Source organism: Podarcis muralis, chromosome 10, assembly GCF_964188315.1.
Source record: "Podarcis muralis chromosome 10, rPodMur119.hap1.1, whole genome shotgun sequence".
NCBI classification, from domain to species: Eukaryota; Metazoa; Chordata; class Lepidosauria; order Squamata; family Lacertidae; genus Podarcis; species Podarcis muralis.
In genome coordinates, this window is record NC_135664.1 from 63,091,096 (window position 1) to 63,115,837 (window position 24,742).

Consider the following 24,742-nt stretch of genomic DNA (forward strand, 5'->3'; position numbering starts at 1 on the left):
CCACTCTGGGTCTCATCACAATAGCTCCTGTGCCAAGGGCTTTTGTGATTTGGTGCTGCAGTGGCAGCTTGTGGAGTGAAGAGGTTTGCAGCTCACTTGTCCTGGTGATAAAAAGGGGACTAGCTGCAGAGAAACTTGGTCTTCATTCTCGGTTACTTAGAAGGGGGTTAGGCGAACCGTCTCCTCCGGTTGCAACTTTTTGCAGGCCATCTGTTCCTGGTTATTGCCACAGGGAATCCACGCCCACACAATTTTGCTCAAGGCCACTGGTGGGGGGAAAAAGAGACATCTTTTTCAGGCAGGCAAAGTAGCTTTGGGGTCATTCTCCGCTCTCCTTGGTCCAGCTCAAATAGCCACCTGATGGGGAAGGACCATAGCTCAGTGCTGGTGGGTGTGCTTTGGGTGCGGAAGGTCTCTGGTTCCTTCATCAGCATCTCTAGGTGGGGTTGGGACTATTTTCCATTTGAAGGTAAGGAAAGTGTGCAATTCGTGGCTTCCCATGGACACCTGATTGGCCACTGTGAGAACCGGATGCTGTAGTGGTTTGGTCCAGCATGACTCTTCTTATGTTAACCATAGCTTCCTACGTGCCTTTGTGCTATAGAAGGATGCTTACATAGCAGATTTGCTCAAGGTGACCTCATCCAGTGAGCCAAGGCAGAAAACAAAGAAATTAAAAAATAAAACAAACGAGCCGATCCAGCCTGAGAGGAAAATTCCTCCATGCCTGCAGCTAAAGATGTTCTGTCAGACTCTGAGCATGCACAAAATCCATCTGCCTAACCGTGAATTCCCAATGGAAACCAACATCCTGTCTTAAGCCTTTAGATTTTGTGCATTCAGGATGCACCAGTGTTGATATGTAGGGCGAGGAGTTCTTTTTAACCTAGTTAAATTTCTGACCTAAAAAAAAAAAAGATAGAATCAATGGCAACATTTGGAATTCAGTGCCTCATCTCAAGTCTTTCCCTTTGCCGCAGTCAAATATTAAGATTTTCGTGACACTCCGGGTGACCTTTGGAGTGTGGAATCTGCAGACACAGTTATTTGCTTTGCCTTCTGTGCAATCTTAAATTACCAGGACTCCCAGGGCAGAGTGCTCCCCACTTCCTGCCCCTCACCTGGTGCCCCTTCCAGGTGCCAAGCCCAAAGCAAAGCATTGCCGCTTGCGAGAGGGGCCCTGGACCCATGAAACACTGACGTCAAGCATTTTCCTTCGGCTGAGGAGGCAGATAATCCCACTTGCTGGTCGCAGGGTCCTGCAGCCTGTCAGGTTCGACCACCCAGCCCTAAAAACAATGACCCTCTTTCTATAACTGCCATTATGGGAAAGCAAAATCTTGTAGCTGGGAGCTGTAAATGGGAAAAGTTGCACCATAGACTCTCAAGACAGTTCGTCTTTTGGGAGAAATGGAGGAAGAAGAAGAGAGTCTTTATGTTTTGTTTATTGGTCAACCTGCTTGTGTTGCTGTTCTAAGACAGGGTTCGTATCAGATTAGCTCTGCTGTTTATTATGAAATGCTTTATTTTCTAGCAGAGAATCCTTTTAGCGATTCGTGGAGATCCTGCCATTCAGCTGATCCTGTAATCCGAGAGTGGGCACATTCTCGTCAGGAGAAAGCACAGCATGATGGTCTAGAGCAGGGCCAGAGAGGGGTGTGTTGCTCCAGAAAAAGTTGCAGTACTCATAGAATTCCAGGGGCCAGATAGATCGATTTGGAGGACCACATTCGGCCCTCAGGCCTGTAGTTCCCTGCCATTGTTGTAAACATACTGATTGTGTTTCTTTGCTATGCAAGAGCGTGGGAAGTACTCAGAGGGAAGAGAAGCATAAGATACCGGTCCCACATCAAAATGGAGTGGCTGTCTGACCCAGTTCCTGTCACATATGGAGGATGGGGATGGGGATGGAGATGTTAGAATTCCTGCTCCATGATTGCAGTCATGAGATTGTTGTCTATCACATGACAGTGTATGTTTTGACTCCACAAAGTGGGAAGTGACAGAGACAGGATGTTTGTGTTACTGTGTTCTGTGAAACGGGACTATTGTCCTTTGTTCTTTCTCTCTTTGCTGTCTGATGCTAGAGAGAGAGGGAGCCATGTTGCAGTGCTCCGTGTGTGTTTATACGTAAATAAAGTAGATTAGCCAAAATGCTGAGTTGCTGAGGTCTGTCACGAAAAGCTGCGCAAACTCTGCGGATCCCTAAGTGTGCCAGTGTCTGTTGGCATCAGTCGCTGTGATGTTCGGGCTGAAGAAAGCTTTTGAAGCTCCCGAACGAAAGACCAGGAGGGAGGGAACATGCCAGTCGGGCATGTGTCTCTGCCAGGGTCCTACTCGAGTGTAGGATGAGTTCCTGACAGGAGGTAGGCAAAAGTAAGGTAAAGGCAGCCTATTGAAGCTCATATGCCAGAGACCCCATTATTGCTCATAGTAATGAGCATTCCTAACCGGAAAGTTTTTGCAGGGGACAGGCAGATGGTGGCAGGTGCCATTCAGTACCATATTGAAGAGCTGTCCAATAGTGAAACAGAATATTCCGTGGAAGTTGGCGGACTTTCCTGCATTGGAAGTTTTCAAGCAGTGGTTGGACGGCCATTTGTCATTTATGATCTAGTTGAGATTTCTGCATCACAGGGCATTGGACTAGATGACCCTTGGGGTCCCTTCGAACTCCACATTTCTATGATTCTCTGGCCTATTTCACTTAAGAGCCTTCCTTGTTGGGAGGTCTAACTCAACACAAGTTTGATTCAGGAACAACCAAGAGGAAAAGTGGCTGCAGAAGTTGTCCCTCGTGGGCTTTTCTTCATTTTTAATTATTTACTTACTCCTGATACATGTTTATAAGCGGTTTTGTGTCTAGACAGAACAGAGGGACGCGAGTGGCGCTGTGGGTAAAAGCCTCAGCGCCTAGGGCTTGCCGATCGAAAGGTCGGCGGTTCGAATCCCCGCGGCGGGGTGCGCTCCCGTTGTTCGGTCCCAGCGCCTGCCAACCTAGCAGTTCGAAAGCACTCCCGGGTGCAAGTAGATAAATAGGGACCGCTTACTAGCGGGAAGGTAAACGGCGTTTCCGTGTGCGGCTCTGGCTTGCCAGAGCAGCGATGTTACGCTGGCCACGTGACCCGGAAGTGTCTCCGGACAGCGCTGGCCCCCGGCCTCTTGAGTGAGATGGGCGCACAACCCTAGAGTCTGTCAAGACTGGCCGTACGGGCAGGGGTACCTTTACCTTTACCTTTAGACAGAGCAGAGGTGTGAACTGGTACAGTTCCCAGTGTTGTCACTTCCATTCACGGCTGGGGTGTGTGTGAGTGCGAGAGAGGAAAGACTTGCGGACAAGAGTTGGTTGGGTATATTAGGATGGGCCAGCAATGTTTAGACCAGGGTCAACAGAAAGACTCGTTCAGCACATCTGGCTGGCTGATTGCAACATCTGTTCGTACCACCAGAAACACGATGTCCTTCAGTTACCCATGTATATATCATAGCACATGGTTGTGCAACGAGGGAGCGAATTCCAGAGCTAGGGGGTCCCGCCAATCGCTTCCACCCCTTCTCCTTCTCTCTTTCCTTTCCGCTGGAACAGAATGTTGAGTTCACATAAGGTGCACTTGCAAACACCGCAAGTGTATGGTTGCAAGCAAGAAACGGTGCAGGTGCAAGTAACTCGTTCATCTTTGAGCAGCAAGGTTTATTTTCCCATTGATTTTCGTGGCCGTAGAAACCTTCATGCTTTTTTGTACAGCATCCTTTCCGCCAGTTCGTAGTTCATGAACATACAAACTCTCCTGCAAAGGCCACCTGGTCCAGCGTTGGCTTTTCTTCAGTGACCAAGCAAATGCTCCTGGAATTATGAACAGTCTTATTTTGTCCTGTTTCAGTTTCCCTAGTGTTCGATCATAGCTCCTGTCTCTCCCATCAATAACAACAACACAACAAATTTTATTAATGATAACATTATTATTTTAAAATTTTTGTTGTTGTTGTTGTTAAAATAAATTGTTTTATTAATAACAAACTTTTATTAATAATAAAATCACCCTATACCCATAGATCTCAGGGTGGTTCACAACATAAAATCACAATATTACAAAACTAAACAAAATACATGCCGTATTTTTCGCTCCATATGACACACCTGACCATAAGACGCGCCTAGTTTTTAGAGGAGGAAAACAAGAAAAAAAATATTCTGAACAAAACAGTGGATGTATGATTTTATGTGGTTCATGCTGTGGCCACAGACATGTGATTTGACGGTGAGTTTGGGGTAGCCCAATGCAAAAATCCTGAGGATCCATGTGGATTCGTGCTTTGTAACCAAGTTTTTGCACCATTGCGGCCCCACAAAACAGTGGATGCGTGTGTGTTTTTTGTGCAGGCTGTGGCCATGGACATGCTATGTGATCTGATGGTGAATTTGGGGTGACCCAATGCAAAAATCCTGAGGATCCATGTGGATCCGTGCTTTGTAACCACGTTTTTGCACCACTGCAGCCCCACGAAAGAGTAATAAAAACAACAAGGCAATCCAGGAATCCCTCCTTCCGCAGCACATTTTAAACGGGCATCAGATGTGAATCTTAAAAGACTAACAGATTTACAAACCTGTGCTCTCACTCTCAAGTAACTGATGGTTAATTTTCAGAAAGAGTGAACTGGAAATGAGTTTTTAATAATAATAAAAAACTTTTAAAAATATCTCCCCCCACTTTCTGTCCAGAAAACAACTTAGCAATGAAAGAGAGGTTTTACTGGAACTTGTAATATTGTGTTCAAGTGCTCCATCTGGTGGTTCCCATTGTGAAAGGCATTGCAAAGGCATTTATTCTGCCTTTTCCATTGACCCGTTGTTCTTAATTATCCTTCTAAACCATGTGTCAGAAACACCAGCCATCACTCAGCAGCTTCATTAGCCAATTTGGGCATTTTAACATTTACTCTGTGAGAGAGATGAGTCAAAGTTTTCTCAAACCTTTACTAAATAAAGTCATTCATTCTTGCTTTTGTTTCTCTGCAGAGAAAAGCCTCCCAACACTCTTCTTTTTCTTATTCTTCATGCAAAACAAAGGGCTTGTTTATCCGATTTCAAAGCTTGCATTTGTTTTGGGATATTATTATTATTATTATTATTATTATTATTATTTTGCTTGTGTTGTTCAGCAATGCCAGGGCATCTTAGACGCCTGAAGACATTCCTGGGAGAGAGAAAGTGAGACTCTTGAGAATTCTCTCTCTATAATAAATAACGAAAAGTGGTTATAATCGTGTTTCCTTAGTGCCCCTATTAATATTGCCACTTGTAAATAGTGCCGCTTGGGTTAAGTTGCCTGGGGCCTGCAGCAAAATCTAAGACATTTTTGAAGCCTGAAGTTGGAATTAAACATTATGGTTAGGTAGGGCAGGAAAACTTGATTTATTTTGTTCTCCCTCGTTCATAAGGGGCTGGTCCTAGCTCAGTAGAACATCCCAGGCAGCGGTGGCACATCCCGTTTCGCAGCTTGAGGCGAAACAGAAAGTACCACCCTGATATTGCTGCACCGGCCTCTGGCGCTGCTTCTTCACCAACCTGAGGCCGCTGTTTCACCCTGCCTCATGGGTGGGCCAGACCTGGTCCCAGGCTCAATCATCTCCAGGTAGGGCTGGGATTAAGACCCCTGTCTGAAACAGGTCACGGGTGGCGCTGTGGGTTAGACCACAGAGCCTAGGACTTGCCGATCAGAAGGTTGGCGGTTCGAATCCCCGCGATGGGGTGAGCTCCTGTTGCTCGGTCCCTGCTCCTGCCAACCTAGCAGTTCAAAAGCACATCAAAGTGCAAGTAGATAAATAGGTACCGCTCCGGCAGGAAGGTAAACAGCATTTCCGTGCGCTCCTCTGGTTCGCCAGAAGCGGCTTAGTCATGCTGGCCACATGACCCGGAAGCTGTACGCCGGCTCCCTCGGCCAGTAAAGCGAGATGAGCGCCGCAACCCCAGAGTCGGTCAGGGGGTCCCTTTACCTTTTACTGAAACCCTCGAGAGTCAGTCAGTATAGATAACACTGAGAGAGAAGGACCAGTGGTTTCAGTCGGTAGAAGGCAGATCCTCGAGTTCCCAAGTTACCAAACTTTTCGGTGTATGAGTTTTTTTACTCTAAAAAATAATGTTCAAAATCAGGGGCCGTCTTATACACAGATAGTGCAGAATGGGGATGGGCGATTGGTTGCAGCCACAAGCAGGAGCTTGTCTCTTTTTAAAAAAGTTTTATTTATTTATTAATGTTCTTATGTTACATCAGTAAACATTATCATATTACATCACAAGGCTTATTATAATATAATTTTCAACATGTATACAAAGTTTATATACAAAGTTTATATACCTAAAGAAAAGAAACAAGGACAAAAAACTATTCCAAAATCATATATGTACCAACACTTTGGACTTCCTGTCTTTCCCGTAGTATATTTATTTACAAATGAATGTACTCTTATTATTGTATATTTCTTTTGCATTTTATCTAATACATTCCTATATCAATATGTACCCTTGGTCTTATTTCTCAGTTTCTCTCCAACGTCAATTGAATGCTAGCATAGATAGTGAACCTTTACTGTATTTTTGAACATATATCTTATATCTATCCCACTTTCCCTTACATTTTTGTTTTGAATTGCCTCTCAGGCTATTTGTCAACTGCGCCATTTGAGCAAATTCTTGTAGCTTGTTATGCCAATCCATTATTGTCGGGACTTCTTCCTTCCACCCCTTTGCCACCAAAGTCCGAGCTGCAGCCTTTGCAAAATAAAAATAGAGGTGATAGGGTGGTGATTGGTGGCTGTGGCAAGGGCTGCTGTGGATTGGCTGCTGATGCAGCAATTGGGTTGGTGATTGGTGGCTGCGGCAAGGGCTGCTGTGGACTGGCTGCCGCTGCAGCAATTGGGTTGGTGATTGGTGGCTGCGGCAAGGGCTGCTGTGGACTGGCTGCCGCTGCAGCAATTGGGTTGGTGATTGGTGGCTGCGGCAAGGGCTGCTGTGGACTGGCTGCCGCTGCAACAACTGTTCATGTTCCTGCCAGCTACTAGTGGCGAGCGGGCAGACGCTTTGCGGCTTCTGTGACGTGTGCGATTGACAGTGTTTGTCAGTCTGGTGAGTGATTTTTGGCACTCCCCCCCCCAAAAAAAAAACCAAAGCTCAACAACTCTGGGCCATCTCCCCCCATTTTCTTCATTTGGAGCCCCCCAAAACAGGGGTCGTCTTATACATGGGGGTGTGTTATGCACGAAAAAATACGGTAAATGGTGTTAGATGAATATTGTAGTGATGGGATCTCTGAAATGGAAACATAACATGTTAAAATTCTGCCCCAGGGTAGAGTTTCTTATGTACCTTCCCCCACCCGATCAACATCTCCCATGTCCTTTCCATCACCCTGCCCCATGCTAGCAAATGTTTTTCGGGTTTTGTGTTAGTCAGCGGGCAACTCTGTCTCGATCGGCAGTCCCCTCTTCCATCTCCTCTAGGCTAACATTTGCTAGGCAGCACAATTCAAGTTTAGAACAAGGATAAGTTGCCATTATTTCTCTCTTGTCTTTTTCTTTTCCATCCCCGCTTGACCTTTTCAAGATATCAATTTATAACCATCTGAATTTTTACAAATTGAACGGGCTATGAAGAAGACCAAGGCCAGGTACCCAAAGACCAAGGCCAGGTTCTCATTCTAAATTCAATGCATGATTTAAAGCATGCATCCCTAAACTCGGCACTCCAGACATTTTGGGACTACAATTCCCATCATCCCTGACCACTAGTCCTGTTAGCTAGGGATGATGGGAGCTGTAGTCCCAAAACATCTGGAGGGCCGAGTTTGGGGATGCCCGATTTAAAGCAATCTTGAGTCCCATTATGGATATATAATCCCTTCTGTCCTCTACATTGTAATAAAAGTGAAACAAGATTACACAGACACACACACACACACACACACACACACACACACACACACGTGTGTGTGTCTGTGACTGATTCTTTTATCTTATGCACTGCTCCCTCCCTTCCCTCTCTGATGCCGAATATTAAGGGAGGTTGAATGGCAACTGCATTTCCGGCTACACAGGAAATTCCTAACCCTTGACAATCTCTTCGTCTCATCTCAAAATTGGACAAGGCTTGAGATCGTCAGACTGGAAACGTTATGATTTGTTGCTGTTATCCAAAAATAACCAGAACATAAAAATCCAGTGTGGAGTCCAAATTATCCCAAAATCCACATTAAGGCCAAATCTTTATTTGGCCAACCAAAATGTAAAAAGAAAAGAAAGAAAGAAAAGAAAATCATTTGCAAGCTTTTGAGTTTCTTCAGAACTATTCATCTGACTAGATGATAAGCAAAGCAAAATAAAAATAAAAATGGGGTGCCCTTCTCTGCATTGTAAGAGTCTTACTGTGCAATGATGTTGTACAGTGTCTTCCCAGAAGTACACCATGTTGAATTCAATGGGGCTTACTTCAAGCTATTGTGTTAGGCTTGCCCTGTTAAGATGGAGGGTGAGAGGAAGCAGCAGACATTCAGATGAGGCTGTGTTAGGTTCTGTGTAGATATCAGATCTCTTGGAAAGCAAAAAAAATAGGGAAATGATGTAGCATCTGCTTCACATGTAGAAGGTCCTGGGTTCATTCCTTGGCATCTACAAGCAGGGAGAGACCCCCGTCCATCAATGTAGACAATAAGCGAGATGGATCAATGGACCAGTGGCTTAACTCCATCTTTAAGCATAACACAAAGGTTCCTTTGTAGATAGAGGGAAAGTAAATCATTGCATAGTCCTTTTATTAGCAAAGGTGGGTGGCGCTGTGGTGTAAAACACTGAGCCTTGAGCTTGCCGATCGGAAGGTCGCGGTTTGAATCCCCGTGACGGGGTGAGCTCCTGTTGCTCGGTCCCTGCTCCTGCCAACCTAGCAGTTCGAAAGCACGTCAAAGTGCAAGTAGATAAATAGGTACCGCTCCGGTGGGAAGGTAAACGGCGTTTCCGTGCGCTGCTCTGTTATCACCAGAAGCGGCTTAGTCATGCTGACCATATGGCCCGGAAGCTGTACGCCGGCTCCCTCGGCCAATAAAGCGAGATGAGCGCCGCAACCCCTGAGTTGGCCACGACTGGACCTAATGGTCAGGGGTCCCTTTACCTTTACAGATCAGTTGGAGGGAATGTTCTCTCTGAGAAGTAAGTCCCATCCCATCGTCACGTCCCTAGGAAGTGGAGGTGGGGAAATTTGTTCCAACAGTAAGGCGTGTTATTAGTGACACTTTTCCCGATCTTTGGAACACAGAATTTCAAAGAACCAAGGTTCTGATCACAGAATCCTGATGCGGACACGACTGTTAACCCTGGTTAGCGCTCTCTGTGGTTTGTTGCCTTGACCCTGGTTAAGTGTCAGGGACTAGGGGTCAGATTCCTCTTTTGTCAGGTAATGGAGTCCAGGACTCCAAACCTGAAGGAGAAGATCGTGCACTGCTAAGAGGTTCTTATGAGGTAAATACTATACCAATTTTTAAAAAGTAAACAAACACCTAAATAGTTTCCAAACGGTACAGCTGGGTCAGCTTGACATGAGTTACAGAGATGGCACGCAAACTCTTCCTTGGGCAAAGCTACAGATCATCCTTATAAGGTCTCCAAAGTCAACAGCCTTTCATCGCCTTTTGCAGAAGAGCCCCCATCCTTCTGAGAAACGTGTCAAACAAGTATATGGAGCATGTTTTTCATCCCTGCTTAATCTTGGGGATAGAAATCCCTACGGAGACTTGTCTGCAAATTCTAAAATAACCTGTTATTTCCACCGAAGCTGCCGGCATGTGCTGCTCAAGGCTTTTTGGAAATTAAAAGAGTCGGGAAGCAGGGGGAGGAGAGAAAGGAGCTGTGTTTACTTTTAATTTTGTTTTAAGACACTTGGCCAGAGAGTTCATGATGTGACTTGGAAACTATATCGAATCATGATTTATGGTCGGGCTGTTATTTTATAAAGGGCAAAGACAAGCCAGGCACAGCTGCCTGCCTGTTCCTCGGTTTGCACCCTGCATGCCAATAACCTGCAGTCTATCTTAACCCTTTTCATTGTTTCTTTTCTCTGTGCGTGTGTTTGTGTGTGCACCCGCATGTGTGCACGCATGCGGCCTGTGGCCTGCCGGAGAGCTTGATTGATAGGACATGTAGAATGACCAGGCTCACCTTGTCTGCTTGGTGAACTTGTTTCATGTTGGGAAAAGGTTGCAAGCCCTACAATCAAATGAATCAGCCAATTTTGGCTAAAGCTGCTGTGGGTTCTGCCAAGGTGGGCTGAAGGAAAACAGCTTCCTGCAGCTCTACGGTAGCATCCTTTGGACATGCATAGAAAACTAGAGTTGAAAGGGGGACCTTAAGGATCATTTAATCCAACCCCCTGCAAATATATGGCTGTCCCGTGCAGGGATCGAACCTGCAACCTTGGTGTTATCAGCACCACACTCTAATCAACTCTTGGATTATACAGTGGTACCTCGGGTTACATACGCTTCAGGTTACAGACTCCACTAACCCAGAAATATTACTTCGGGTTAAGAACTTTGCTTCAGGATGAGAACAGAAATCGGGCGGCGGCGGCAGCGCAGTAACAGCGGGAGGCCCCTTTAGCTAAAGTGGTCTTCAAGTTAAGAACAGTTTCAGGTGAAGAACGGACCTCCGGAACGAATTAAGTACGTAACCAGAGGTACCACTGTACTGGCAAATCTGGGGCAAGCAACAATATATGACTGCATTCGCACTGCCGGATCCACACAACCTGCAGCTTAACTCACACAAGGATATGAAGCTGCCCCTGTACAAAGGACCAAGCTAGATGTCACGTCAGATGTGTCTTGACCCTGGAGAACACACCAAGGAGACGATCAGGATAAAGTAGAGCAGTGTGTGTACATGCATGGGGGACATTAAATTTGCTCCATCCATCCCTACCTCACCTGTAGCATTCAGCTGACTGCACAACTTGTGTCCTGCTCATCACCCAAAGAGCTTCCCATGCCCAATCCATATCAATGGTGGCTGATGGCAAGGATGGGGAACCTTACTCTATGATGGGCAGGAGTCAAGTTGCACATTTCGCAAAACATACAGGTAAACATAGCACCAGGAGAATTGACTCTTATGCTGAGTATCTGCATATATGAAAACAATAAGGAGGGCTATCGTCTATTTGTTGGTACACTCCCTTCAGTTACTAAACATTTGGTAAGTCTGCACCAGGAAAAGAAGTGTTTGTCATCTTTGTTCATCTGTGAAACACACACACACACACACACACACACACACACAGCTTCTGTAAATCCTGTGAATTGTATTGGCAAGGTATACATTTCCTCTTTCAGTGGTATATGAGAGTGGCGAGATATGCAGTATTTATTTTAAGAATGTATGCAGCACATCCTTTCCCAAAAATGGATTTCAGGGCATTGTACGTAACAAATTTTAAATCTCCAGCACAGTGTTGAAAGTGGCATAAATGAGGGCAAACATTGCAGTGCAGAGATCACCTTGGTTTGGGTTCTGATCTAGCCATTTCCTGACTTTCTTTTTTGCTGAAGCTTCACTCTTTCTCTACTTCCAGTCTTCGGGCACCAGTATTACAGTTGACATTGCAGTCATGGGAGAGGCACACGGACTCATTACAGACCTCCTGGCAGATCCTTCCTTACCACCAAACGTCTGCACCTCCCTTCGGGCAGTGAGCAACCTGCTCAACACACAGCTAACCTTCCAAGCCATCCACAAACCGAGGATCAACCCTTTGGCATCTTTCAATGAGAACTACACCTGTTCTGACTCAGAGGAATGCTCAGAGAAGGGAGAAAAGCTGACTATTCCCAAGGTGAGCATCCCTCTTTCAGGTTGTTGGTTTTTCTTTTCCTCGGGTGTTAATTTTGTGACTGTATGAAAATACATTCTGTGTGAAATAGATGCTTCAGGGTGCAGCATGCACAGTCCCCTCACCTTTTATAGTCACGACAACCCTGTGAGATATATTAGGCTGAAAGACAAAGGCGGCTGAGTCAGAATTTGAACCCAGGTTTCACTAATATAAGTCCAACACTCACACCACTACTCCACAAGGGCTCACAAGCAAGCCCAAGGCCACCCCGAGTGCTGTTGACTATCAGTCAGTAGTGTAATGGGAAATTCAGACGTGCAGGGTCCCTTTGTAATAGTCACAGCCACTCAACCCCCTTCTAAGTTTATACAGTAATCTTGTAATTATACAAGCTGCAAGAAGAAGCTAAAAGAATACTCATTTAAAAATAATTCTTTCCCTCTCCGCCCCACCCCATTCACAATGTTTTCTTTGCATACTTACTGCCAGTAACTTCTGGCGATCATGAACAAAATACTACCCAGTTGAAAAGTCTTCCTGTCTTATCCTTAGCGCTTCCGGAAAAGTCTGCCCCCAGGTCTTTTGCGGCGAGTGTCGTCCACTTGGACAACAACCACATCTGCAACTGGTTTGCCCACTTTGGAGCCAGCTCCAGTGAGAAGAGACCGCAGTGCTAGCATCAAACTTCATGATACTTCATCATCCGGGTGAGGAAATAATTGTGTGTAGGGGGGTGGTTCGATGACGAAAAGTCCTGTGATTCTCTGTAGCATCTGAGAACCTTAAGAGTGTTGACTTCTTCCTGGAAACAGTAGGTGTTTTGGATTGGATTATGACTTGGCTTTTGATGGTGTAATCACAAAGACTAAGACGACCGTTCTCGTAGATCTCCTGCTCAGGGATCATGCCAAGGTCCCACAGAGATTCCCAATTGGACTTGAAGGAGATTATCAACAGGGCAGAAACTAACTAAAAGCATATTCTGCAGGACCTTGGACAGAAACTAACTAGCTCAGATGTTGCTCCAGGAAAGGTGAAAAGTTGTCAAGCCCTCAAGTGCTGCTGCAATTCCTTTTTCCGTCCCTGGCCTTGTCTCCCAGATAATCAGTAAAGGAGGAAATTATTCAAATGACTGAAGACACCAGAGAGTAAATAACCCCACTATATATCTAAGAAAGTGAAACATGGAAATAAAAAGGGTGGTAAAAACCATTGGATAATCTCTCATGGACAATTTCATAAAATCTTAAACCAATTAAATGAGCATTCAGTTATCACTCTTTAAATTGGTTCATCCATCAAATGTTGCTTTATAAGTGTCAGATCTGATTGAAAAGGATATCTTTAGGCTGCAGTTGAGGGATTAATTATGCTCTCTCGGCATATAATGAAAAGGAACAGATGCTATTCTCAGATTGGGAATGGAAATCCTTTTCTCCAAAAAAAAGTTTAACCAATCACCTCTAAAATTCTTTACTCCCACACATACATCTAAGTAGTGCTCTCACACTTTTAAAACATTGAGTCCCAGCCATTGCCTTGACCCATTCCACAATTGGGAGGCGATATCAGATAGGTAGAGGAGGAGTGGGAGAGCTGGAGAAGAGCAATGGATTGCCAATCCAGTTCAGCCAGAGGTGCATGATCCAAAACTTGCAGGGGTTAATATCTATGACAGCAGCAGAGGAGCAAGAACACCAGGCAGAGAGGCATAATATCAGGGATAGGTTGGAGGCAAGAGTGTATTTCTCAGTGTTTTAAATTGGACATTCATTGGCAGACAAGGGGCATTAGCCAGCTGCATTTGGTTTCCATAGGTACATCTGTTCATCTAGTCTTTTGAACATTATGGAGAATGTATGCAATCATTTGGGGAAGCAACTGTGGAATTTCCCCTGCCACTCCCCCCCCCCCTCCCAAAAAAGTAGCTTACCTTGGTCAGAGATAGCACTGGTCTTTCACAAAACAACATTATGAATTATATGGCCATGGGATGGCTATGATAGACTCCCAAGTCACACATCTTGGCCTGCACTTATAATGGGTGCAATAGAATTGTGATGGTGAAATGTCTCACTGGTCCTGCTTTGGGGTTGGCCATTGTGAGATGCTGATGGGCTAGGCAGGGCTGTTCCTGGAGATGGCGAGCCCCACTCTATACTAACACCTCTGGTCCAAGCAGAAACAGCTGATTATAACCCCTCGGTTGAACTCTGCTCTCTTTTCACAGCTCCGACGCGTGGAACAATTCCCTCCTGATGAACCTCACCAAAAGCAGGTCGTTCTCCGCCTCCTATGCAATGTCTGCTGCAAACCATCTGAATTCCAAGCGGCCAAGTCGGCAAGGTTGGTTGGCTCTTGGGCACATAGATGGGCTGTGAGGTTATGGGTTAGGGATGTTCTCTTAAGTGTGCTGTGTTTAAACTCTCTCAGTGGGGAACAGCCAAGGGTGTGTTTCTTACCTAGCTGCGCTAAATTTGCACCTGTAGCACAGACTGCGCTTTGAATTGAGCCAAAATGAATGGAAGACCAGAAGTATTGGCTGTGATTGTTGACTTACTCCCCTGCAAGCTGGAGTGGCAAAGAGCTCTTTCACATCCTATGTTAAGGACCGTAGCTTGTTGGTAGAGCATCTGCTTTCCATACAGAAGGTTCCAGGTTCTATGACATCTCCAGAGTAGGGCTGGGAATGCCCCCTGCCTGAAAACCCTGGGAAGATGCTGCCAGTCAGTGTAGTCAATTCTGAGCCAGATGAACCCAATGGTCTGGCTTCCTATGGTCCCCAGCATGAACTGCAAGAGGGGATTAGCAGAGACCTTCCATTCTTTTGCATCTCAGGAGCAATGCAGCCGACAAGCATCTCTCTGCATTTTTGTTTTAAATTTAAGACAACCAAAGGAAGCCTCTAGATTTCATCAGAGCAGCAGCAGGCCGGGAAGAAGGGAAGGAAGAGCAGAAAAACCCTTTCTCTCCAGTGCATTTGTGTGTTTAAAAAACCAGCAATACCTTTTGGAAATGCAGCCAATGGGAGAGTGATTTTGATCTGAAAAAGTGCCTTGCAGGGAAGGTTTAAACACCTCCTACCTGCCCCCAGCTTCTCAAATTTGAGAGGGGAGCTCCCCCTGAAGATTCACAACAAGTTTTTTAAATGTTTTGCGTACTTTGTCTAGTTTGTTACGTTTAGACCTCACCCTTTTCCAAAGAAGCCCAAGACAACCGCACGTAGTTCACTTTGTTCTACAATCAATTTAGGGGGAAATCCATCCAATAAGCATTAGACGATCACCAGGGCTAGCTGGCAAAATTAGTCCTATTTGGACCTATTTACTAGCTAATGCAGTTCCCATTTTGAGCTCATCCTACTAGCATATGGAGTATTTAAAGCTGTGATTGGAACTTCTGCCCTGTCCTGGCTACCATCTTGTGCATTGTAAGAACTTCCAATGAAATCTCTGTTGGAGAAGCTTTGGTCTGCCTGAAGCAAGTGGGACCTGGGAGAGACCAGGGTTCAAATCCCTGCTCAGCCATGAAGATCACGGGGTGACCTAGGGCCAGTCACTGTCTCTCGCAGAAGGTCCTTTACCTTTTAGGGAGCGGGTGGCCCTGTGGTTTAAACCACTGAGCCTCTTGGGCTTGCTGATCAGAAGGTCAGCAGTTCAAATCTGTGTGATGGGGTGAGCTCCTGTTCCTCTGTCCCAGCTTCTGCCAACCTAGCAGTTCGAAAGCATGCCAGTGCAAGTAGATAAATAGGTACCACTCCGGCGGGAAGGTAAACTGTGTTTGCATGAGCTCTGGTTTCTGTCACGGTGTCCCGTTGTGCCAGAAGCGGTTTAGTCATGCTGGCCACATGACCCGGAAAGCTGTCTGTGGACAAACGCCGGCTCCCTTGGCCTGAAAGCCACAACCCCATAGTCACCTTTGACTGGACTTAACTGTCCAGGGTTCCTTTACCTTTTACCTTTTATACTCAGAGTTGCTGTGAGGATAAAATGGGGAGGAGGAGCACCAGCCTTGCTTGAGCTCCTTGGAGGAAAGATGGAATATAAATGCTTTAAATGCATACCCCTTTATTTATTTATTTTTGTCACTCTTCCTCCTATTAGGTATCCCGCCAAATATTTCGCCTCTTACCTCCCCAAGCCATTCGCCCATCCACGGCACTCCAGCCAGCAGCCCCATCAGCAAGACCTCCAGCGAACAATTCCCCGAGTCGACGGTCACTGCCACTAAGCAAACGCTGAAGCCCCATAGGGTCTTGGGTTGTACCCAGAGCGCCCCTAACCTTTCAGAGCCTGTCGTGGCCACGCCTGTCATTTGCAGCAGGTAAGATGCTTCTCTGACACTTGTTGGAACCGTCTTTCATTTCCCTCTCCCCAACCTCGTCCTCAAGGCTCTGTTCTGCACAACGCAATCGTTTTATCCGTAACCCAATATGTGTGTGTGTTGGTGGGGTGGGAGAATTGCAGCTGTGATAACTTTGCCCGTTTCCACTGTACCGAAGGGGACCGTGGCTCAGCTTGCGTGTGCAAGGTCCTGGGGTTCCTGGATTGCCCCCCTAAAGTATTTGAAGAGTTGAGCTAAGACTCTACGTGTTGTTTCAGCTCACCCCAGCTGCATCAGGTCCCTCAGACAATATCAAGTCCCTTTGGCCGTCGCCAGGCGGACTTGCCTTTCTGTTGCGTCCTATATTTTGACTTCTTGGAACTAGATCCATGGCAACATCCAAAAAAGAAAACAAAGGGTTCCAAGAAACAGGCTGTTTTGGTCTTGCTTAAAAGCTCAGTGGCAATAGGTTGTGTTTGTTTAATGCTATTATGTAACACTCCTAATTGTGTCCAGGTTTGAGTTTTCGCTTTTTAAAAATTGCACTTTTTTAAACTTCTACCCGCGAAAGTTGTGTGGCGTTCCAGCAGGCTCGTTTGTCGCTGTGTTCTCCGGTCTCTCTCCATTGTGTTATTCTGGTGGGAAAGAAAGTCAGAAGGGTGATGTTTTATGCCATGCCAAACAGCCAGCATACATGAGTTTATATTATGTTGTCTGCAAGGGCATTGTCTAGTTTAAAATATCAACAATTCTCACATATTATATGCATAATAATAATAATAATTATTATTATTATTATTATTATTATTATTATTATTATTATTATTATTATTTATTTATACCCCGCCCATCTGGCTGAGTTTCCCCAGCCACTCTGGGTGGCTCCCAATCGAGTGTTAAAAACAATACAGCATTAAATATTAAAAACTTCCCTAAACAGGGCTGCCTTCAGATGTCTTTTAAAGATAAGATAGCTGCTTATTTCCTTCACATCTGGTGGGATCCACAGGGCGGGCTCCACTACTGAGAAGGCCCTCTGCCTGGTTCCCTGCAACCTCACTTCTCGCAATGAGGGAACCGCCAGAAGGCCCTTGGCACTGGATCTCAGTATCCGGGCTGAACGATGGGGGTGGAGACGCTCTTTCAGGTATACTGGGCCAAGGCCATTTAGGACTTTAAAGGTCAGCACCAACACTTTGAATTGAATTCTATGTTTGAGAACATAAGAATATCTTGCTGGGTCCCATCTAGTCCAGCATCCTGTTCTCACAGTGGCCAACCCGATGCCTGTGGGAAACTGGCAAGCATAAGAGCTGTTTCCCCTCCTGTGGGTTCCAGCATCTGGGATTTGGAAACATTATTGTCTCCAGCTGTAGATGCAGAGCATAGCCATCGTGACTGGTAGCCATTGATAGTCCTCTCCTCAGCGAATCTGTCCAATCCATTTTTAAAGATAGATGACCATCTGTCATGGATGCTTGAGCTGAGATTCCTGCATTGCAAGGGGCTTGGACTAGATGGCCCTCGGGTTCCCTTCCAATTCTACAATTCCATTATTCCATGAAGACCATCTAAGGTCATGGCAATCATGTGGGAGTGAGTTCCGTAGTTTTAACCCTGTGCTGTGTGGTGAAGCGCTTTCTTTTAGCTGCCCTGAATCTTCCAATCTTCAGCTGCATTGGATACAGTTAAACCTCGGTTCCCAAATGCCTCCGTTTTGGAACATTTCAGCTCCCAAACGCTGAAAACCCGGAAGTAACTGCTTCGGTTTTTGAACAATTTTCGGAAGCCGAACAGCTTCTGAGCCGCGTTTTTCATTTTTTCCCATTGGCTTTGCAACCAGCCCATTGATCCTAAGTTTTCAAACTTTTCGGAAGCCAAACAATCTTCTGGAATGGATTAAGTTTGAAAACCGAGGTTCCACTGTATAACATTATGCACATATATGATCCAGGTTTCCTAAAGGAACCAGTGCAGAAAAAGATAACCTACAACAATTTATGTAACGGTATTAAAATAACTATGCATTAATATTTGTAGTTATGCTATAGAAATATAGTTCTGCATGGGACCTTATATGTGTTATACATATTTTTGCACATAATTATTTGGGCTTGAAAAAAATGCACAAGCAGCTCAGACATAAATGGGTGCTCAGTTCAAGAGTTTAATGCAGGTGAACATCAACAGACTGGTTTCCTTGTATGAATACGCTTAAAACGGATTCCTATTCCATTCCTATTTCACGCACCCAGCTCTCCGCATACAGGGCGCGGTCCTTTGCAAGCTGTGCAAAGCAGGCAACTGCTACGTATTTTCACCCCTCTATGTCTGTCCTTTGACCTGTGCTCTAGCTGCGGCAGACCGTATAACCCAACAGACCCCGCCGAAGGATCTCTGAGCAGACGGGAAGGCGGAACACACACCCTGAACAGAACAGGTGGGCAAGTTGTGTCTGAAGTTAAGAGGGAAGAAGAATCACTAAAATTGACAATTTATTGCCACTGCTGTTTGTTTTTATCCAAGCATTTGTCACTTGCGTTTCAAGACCCCTTATGTTGAATAATAACACCTGGACAGAATATATTAGGTTAATGGGCAAATTTAGGCCACAACTGTATTGGTTACAGAATGTGAGTGGTATAGGCACTGGAATTGAACCAACTATATCTGACTCCTGCCCGCCATGCAGGTAGTCTCATAAGGATAAACTACCAATAGGGGGAGCCCTGTTGATGTACATCAACTAGAGCTCCCCCAGGGTCCCCAGTGGGGTCATGGCATGGCCCTAGCCCATACCCAGGCTTTGGACAGGACCCACATCCCTGGATCCCTTTAACGGAATACCCTTAAAATGGAGGGGCAAGTGATGGCCACACCTCCCCTCCCCCAGACCAGGTTTTACCAATGCCTAACCGCCAGTCGAGCCAAAGGCTCACCGCACACACAGCATATGTGTGTTGTGTTTGTACACACACACACACACAAATATATACAGTGGACGCTCAGGTTGCGAAAGTGATCCATGCAGGATGCACATTCGCAACCCACAGCGTTCGCAACCCGCGTCTGTGCATGCACGGGTTGCGATTAGGCGCTTCTGCGCATGCACAAAGCACAATTTAGTGCTTCTGCGCATCTGTGGCCACCAAAACCCGGAAGTAACCCCTTCCAGTACTTCTGGGTTTCAGCGGTCCCTAACCCCAAAAAACCTGTAACCTGAGGTATGACTGTATATATATATCAGCAAATTTTAGTAAAACATATTAGAGTGGGTCTCATTCATATATGTAGATAGTAATTTTAAATTGCTGTAACTTCTCCTGGGATCTTATCCCAAAAGTACAATTCCCAGAGTTTTTTGTGTACAGTGGTACCTCAGATTAAGTACTTAATTTGTTCCGGAGGTCCGTTCTTAACCTGAAACTGTTCTTAACCTGAAGCACCACTTTAGCTAATGGGGCCTCCTGCTGCCGCCGCGCCACCGGAGCCCGATTTCTGTTCTTATCCTGAAGCAAAGTTATTAACCTGAAACACTATTTTTGGGTTAGCGGAGTGTGTAACCTGAAGCAGATGTAACCCAAGGTACCACTGTACCTTTTTTAAAAAAAACATTCCCTTTTCCTAGCGCACTCTGGGAATTGTAGCTGTGTGAGGGAAATAGAGATCTCCTAACAATTCTCTGCACCCTTAACAAACTACGCTTCCCAGAATTCTCTGGGGGAAGCCACAGCTGTTTAAAGTGGCCCAGTGCAGCTCTAAATGCATGGTACAAAAGGGGCCCCTGTCTGTCTCTCTGTCTGCCCTGAGCGAACTTAGAGATTGGAAGAGCGAGCCACACAGGAGCGTAGGCAGCAGCTTTTGACAGCTCAGAGGAGCTGTTTCCGTTACCAGCTTGATCCCTGACAGCAACTAACAGGCAGCTGGGCTTGCATTTTCAGAGGACCCAGCACAAGCCACCTCCGACTATGAAACAAACAACAGCGACAGCAGCGACATCTTGCAGAATGACGACGAGACGGAGTGCTCCAAGGAACGGGAGCGCGTGGGGTCCATCTGCAGGACGTACGCGCCAGAAACGATCATACTGCATACTCTGTTGCCGCCTGAGGTATCTCATTCACTTTTCTGCCTGTGTGTTTCTAGCATGCCTGTTGCAGGGGGAAAGGCACTGCCTCAAGGTTTGCAAAAGTAAATAAATAATAATTTTCCATTTGGATCGCATCTCTGTGGCTGAGCCACACTAAAGGTTTCACACTCAATCCATAACATCTCCACTTAAGGTGTGGAGTGTGGGGCCACAGGCACAGGAGACAGACGCAGCCATCAAGACTCCCACCAGGCCACAAGCCTCAGTGGCCCTTTGAACTGCGATGACGCCTCTTGGTCATCTGGTTGAAGGACAGGCATTTCTAGGTTTTACGTGGCTGGAATGTAGCTTTTGCTATTATTATTATTATTATTGTTGTTGTTGTTGTTGTTGTTGTTGTTGTTGTTATTATTATTATTACAGTTGTACCTCGGGTTAAGTACTTAATTTGTTCCGGAGGTCCATTCTTACCCTGAAACTGTTTTTCACCTGAAGCACCACTTTAGCTAATGGGGCCTCCTGCTGCCGCCTCACCACCGGAGCACGATTTCTGTTCTTATCCTGAAGCAAACTTCTTAACCTGAAGCACTATATCTGGGTTAGCAGAGTCTGTAACCTGAAGCGTATGTAACCTGAAGCGTATGTAACCCGAGGTACCACTGTACAAAGCTGGGAGCCTGTTGCTCCGCCTACTTTCTCCTCTGGCCCCACCCGCTGCTGACCTGGTCCCCCCAAAAAAGTTGCCCATAAGGGAATGTGGCCATTAGGCTGAGAAAGGCCCCACACAATCTCCCTTCAAGAGAAGCTCAGGCAGCAGGTGTCCTCTGAGAGCCACTACTTGTCAGAGTTAAAGGTAAAGGACCCCTGGATGGTTAAATCCACCTAAGGCGACTATGGGGTTGCGGCACTCATCTCGCTTTTAGGACAAAGGAGCCAGCATTTGTCCACAGACAGCTTTCCGGGTCATCTGGCCAGCATAACTAAACCGCTTCTGCTGCAATGGAACACTGTGACGGAAACCAGAGCACATGGAAACACCATTTACCTTCCCGCCACAGCGGTACCTATTTATCTACTTGCACTGGTGTGCTTTCGAACTGCTAGGTTGGCAGGAGCTGGGACAGAGCAACAGGAGCTCACACCTTTGCGGGGATTCAAACCGCCGACCTTCTGATCGGCAAGCCCCAGATGAATCAATGGCCTGAACCAACTGGTATATATTTTCAGGGCTGTTCCGGGCACTTTCTTGTCAATTTTTCTGCCAATCCATGCTCACAACTGCCTCATTGGGAAGAGTTGCTGTGATTTCTAGGCCTGCACTCTTTTGGTTCCTTTGAATAAGGAGTTAATTTCACGGACACCAAATGCTTCATTGCTTACTCCTGACTCCGGCTCTTGACAGAGTGGAGAAACTGCCAAGGGAGCCCCTTCTCCCAATCTCAGCACCCAAAAGGGTCTGTAGGAAAGGAGGCAGTCTTTGGGGCCTGAGCCATTGAGGGCTTTAAACACTAAGAGTTGTGCCCCGAAACAAACTGGCAAGCAATGCAGCTTGAAGCTCAACATTATTCCATGAGTGCTTATTATTTCTTACTATCTTCCCCTATATTTCCAACATTCAGGCTGTGAGTGCCATTGCTTATGTTGCCCTATGCAAAAGAGGGCGGTAACAGCACACTCAGGGAAATCCAAAAGTTTGCAGATGTGCAAAAAAACCCTTTAGGGTGGGGGAACAGTAAGCATGGGAGACTCCCTCCCCTAAAGAAAACCCAGTCGGTTAAAGACTGAGTATGTTCAATGGCCATGGAATGCTGATTTTGTTAGGGGTGGTGGTAGGGAGATGGAAAACCATGGGGAAGAGGGGGAAAAGACTAGGAAGTCTGGAATCCTGTACAGAAACTCCCCACACTGCAATGTTCTGTTGCAAGCCGCCCCTACGGGTGTGTATAAACTCTTATTATCGCCATCCCATATCTCGTTGTGCTTAGCTAGAGAGAGTCAAACTACCCTCTAAAGAGATGAGAACTCCCATGCAGCTTTCTATTTTTGATGGCACAGATGAAGAACTCCAAAACAGCAAAATCCATTAAAAAAAAAAAAATTAAGTGAAAATCAAACGTATCGCGCAAACCAAGAAAAACATTGGGAGATGGAAAGCGAAGTGGAGCAGGGCTGCTGCGAATGATTGTGCAACAAGGTGCAGATGTGGCCTAAATTAAGCTCTTAAATATCCACATTTGGCTCATAACTAATAGCCCCCCCAGGGGGTGGTACAAAAGAGTCCAAGCTGAAGATTTGAAGAGAATTCCTGACTTCCAAGGGCCCACCCTCCAAGCCCTTCAAGCCAGTTTGATTTCTTTTTTAAAAAGCAAATAACTTTCCCTCATCAGATGCTAGCTGGTAACGTTCACTTCCAGCTCAGTTAGCCCTGTAAACCAGGGTGGAGAGCTGTTTGCAGAAAGCATACAGTTGCAAGCATCTACACAAGAGTGGAAACCTGTGCCCATCTAGATATTGCTGGACTACATCTCCCATCATCCTTGACTTTAGCCATGCTGGCTGTGACTGATGTCATGGACTGGTTTGGTACGGAGTTGCCCAGCAGGCACTATCAGGGAGGCACTGGCTGGAGAACCCCCAAAGGAACAAGGCTCAGAGCCAGGGGATTGGTGGTGGGATGACAGTGAGTGGTCAGAGGGAGAAGACTGGGAGGAGGGGGTGTCGGAAACAGAAGAAGTAAGAGGCTTTAGTGAGAAGGGAGAGTCTGTGGCAGAGAGAAGTTTAGAAGCAGGAGAGGAGCAAAGAGGCAGGGATGGGTAAGGGTGGTGAAAAGTCACAGGGGTCTCCACCTTCTGCTGCAACAAGCTCCCCTTCAGCCCTGGTCTGCTAAGACCAGGAGAGGCATGAAGTGGGAGAAGCAAAGGCAAACATACCAGCATAGTCTCAGATTGCTTGAAAAGGAGGGGACTTTGGCAGCTGTGGAAAAGAAGGAACTTTAGTCTCTGCAAGAGTTGCTGTGGTCATTAGGCTTGACATTGCTGTGCAGATTGTTTTTCTAATAAGCAGTCAACTTGTGTGATTTACTGCCGGCTCGTTTCTGACAGCTGATGGGAGTTGCAGCCAAGCAGCTTGTGGAAGGCTACAGGCTTCCTCACTTCCTCACCTGAAAATCTCACGCAGTCATGGAGAAACTCTTCCCCTCCAAGGAATATGCTGGTGAAGCAAACATTGACCCCAACCTCTGTGGGTCAACTTTGACAAGTGGGCAACGCTGTCTAGCTATCAAGTCAGCTGACTCCATCATAAGGAAACTGCCCACCTGTCAAAGTTTGCCCCCTGTGGTGATGGGTGGATAAAGTTCTGGTCCGCCAGCTCAAAAAGTCCCCCCCCCCACTTGATCCCAGCCAACCTGGGATTGATGTGCGTCAGTAATAATGGCACAGTGTGTACATTTAGAGAGGGGCTTAGTAACCCATGTTTTTTGCAGTGTTTTGGTAACCCTCAAAGCATGTGTTGTTTCTTGATACAGGACAAGCCTATTCTTGCCCCAGAGCCTCTAATAATGGACAATTTGGACCCTCTTATGGAGCAGCTAAACAATTGGAATTTCCCAATCTTCGATTTGGTAGAGAAGATAGGCAAGAAATGTGGTCGGATCCTCAGTCAGGTAAGGAAGTGTGCATTGCAGACTTGGGCTGGGGCCTCACCTTGGGTAAAGTGTGTTCCTGGTTAGGGGGAAGTACAAGAACTGTGATCCACAGCTCTTTACATGCACAGAGCTCCCACACATAAAACAAAATCACCTGCTTGAGTTTAGGGAATTCTTGTTGCTCAAAGAGAACTAGGTCCCACCGTACCAAATTGAAATCCTGAAAGGGGAGGACAAATGTCTTTAAGCCAGTGTGGTGTAGTGGTTAAGAGCGCTAGATTCTTAATCTGGTGAACCGGGTTCGCTTCCCCACTCCTCCACATGCAGCTGCTGGGTGACCTTGGGCTAGTCACACTTCTTTGAAGTCTCCCAGCCCCACTCACCTCACAGAGTGTTTGTTGTGGGGGAGGAAGGGAAAGGAGAATGTTAGCCGCTTTGAGACTCCTTTGGGTAGTGATAAAGCGGGATATCAAATCCAAACTCTTCTTCTTCTTTATAACTATGGTTGCTATTTAGGAAGAGTAGTGGGGGTAATTCCCCTCTCCTTTATTGCAAACCACATGATATTATTTCTTGCACTGCATCTATTTTCTGACCAATTTGCAGACCCTGCCCCATGGAAGGAAACCCATGTCCCTTCAAATGTTGCTGGACTGCAACTCCTGTCATCCCAGAATATTCCTGATGCCCGCTGGGTCTCATGGAAGTTGGCATTCAGGGATATCTGGAGGAACACATACTTCCAGCTTTGTTCAGCACCTTCTCTGCTTGGCGCTAACCATGGTTTACTCAAAAACCAGTTCACTAA

The 24,742-nt window shown here is 46.1% G+C and overlaps 1 protein-coding gene across 3 annotated transcripts in view; it reads left to right on the forward strand.

The window, feature by feature from the left end:
* Positions 1-24,742, forward strand: part of PDE3A (phosphodiesterase 3A) — a 278,612-nt gene that overhangs the window by 224,699 nt on the left and 29,171 nt on the right. For all 3 annotated transcript variants that reach the window (XM_028746828.2, XM_077935277.1, XM_077935278.1), the window contains exons 3-9: positions 11,615-11,875; positions 12,428-12,582; positions 14,106-14,221; positions 15,979-16,198; positions 18,553-18,638; positions 20,140-20,309; positions 23,815-23,952. In XM_028746828.2, coding sequence (XP_028602661.2) covers positions 11,615-11,875; positions 12,428-12,582; positions 14,106-14,221; positions 15,979-16,198; positions 18,553-18,638; positions 20,140-20,309; positions 23,815-23,952 — 1,146 coding nt within the window. The remainder of the gene's footprint in view (positions 1-11,614; positions 11,876-12,427; positions 12,583-14,105; positions 14,222-15,978; positions 16,199-18,552; positions 18,639-20,139; positions 20,310-23,814; positions 23,953-24,742) is intronic.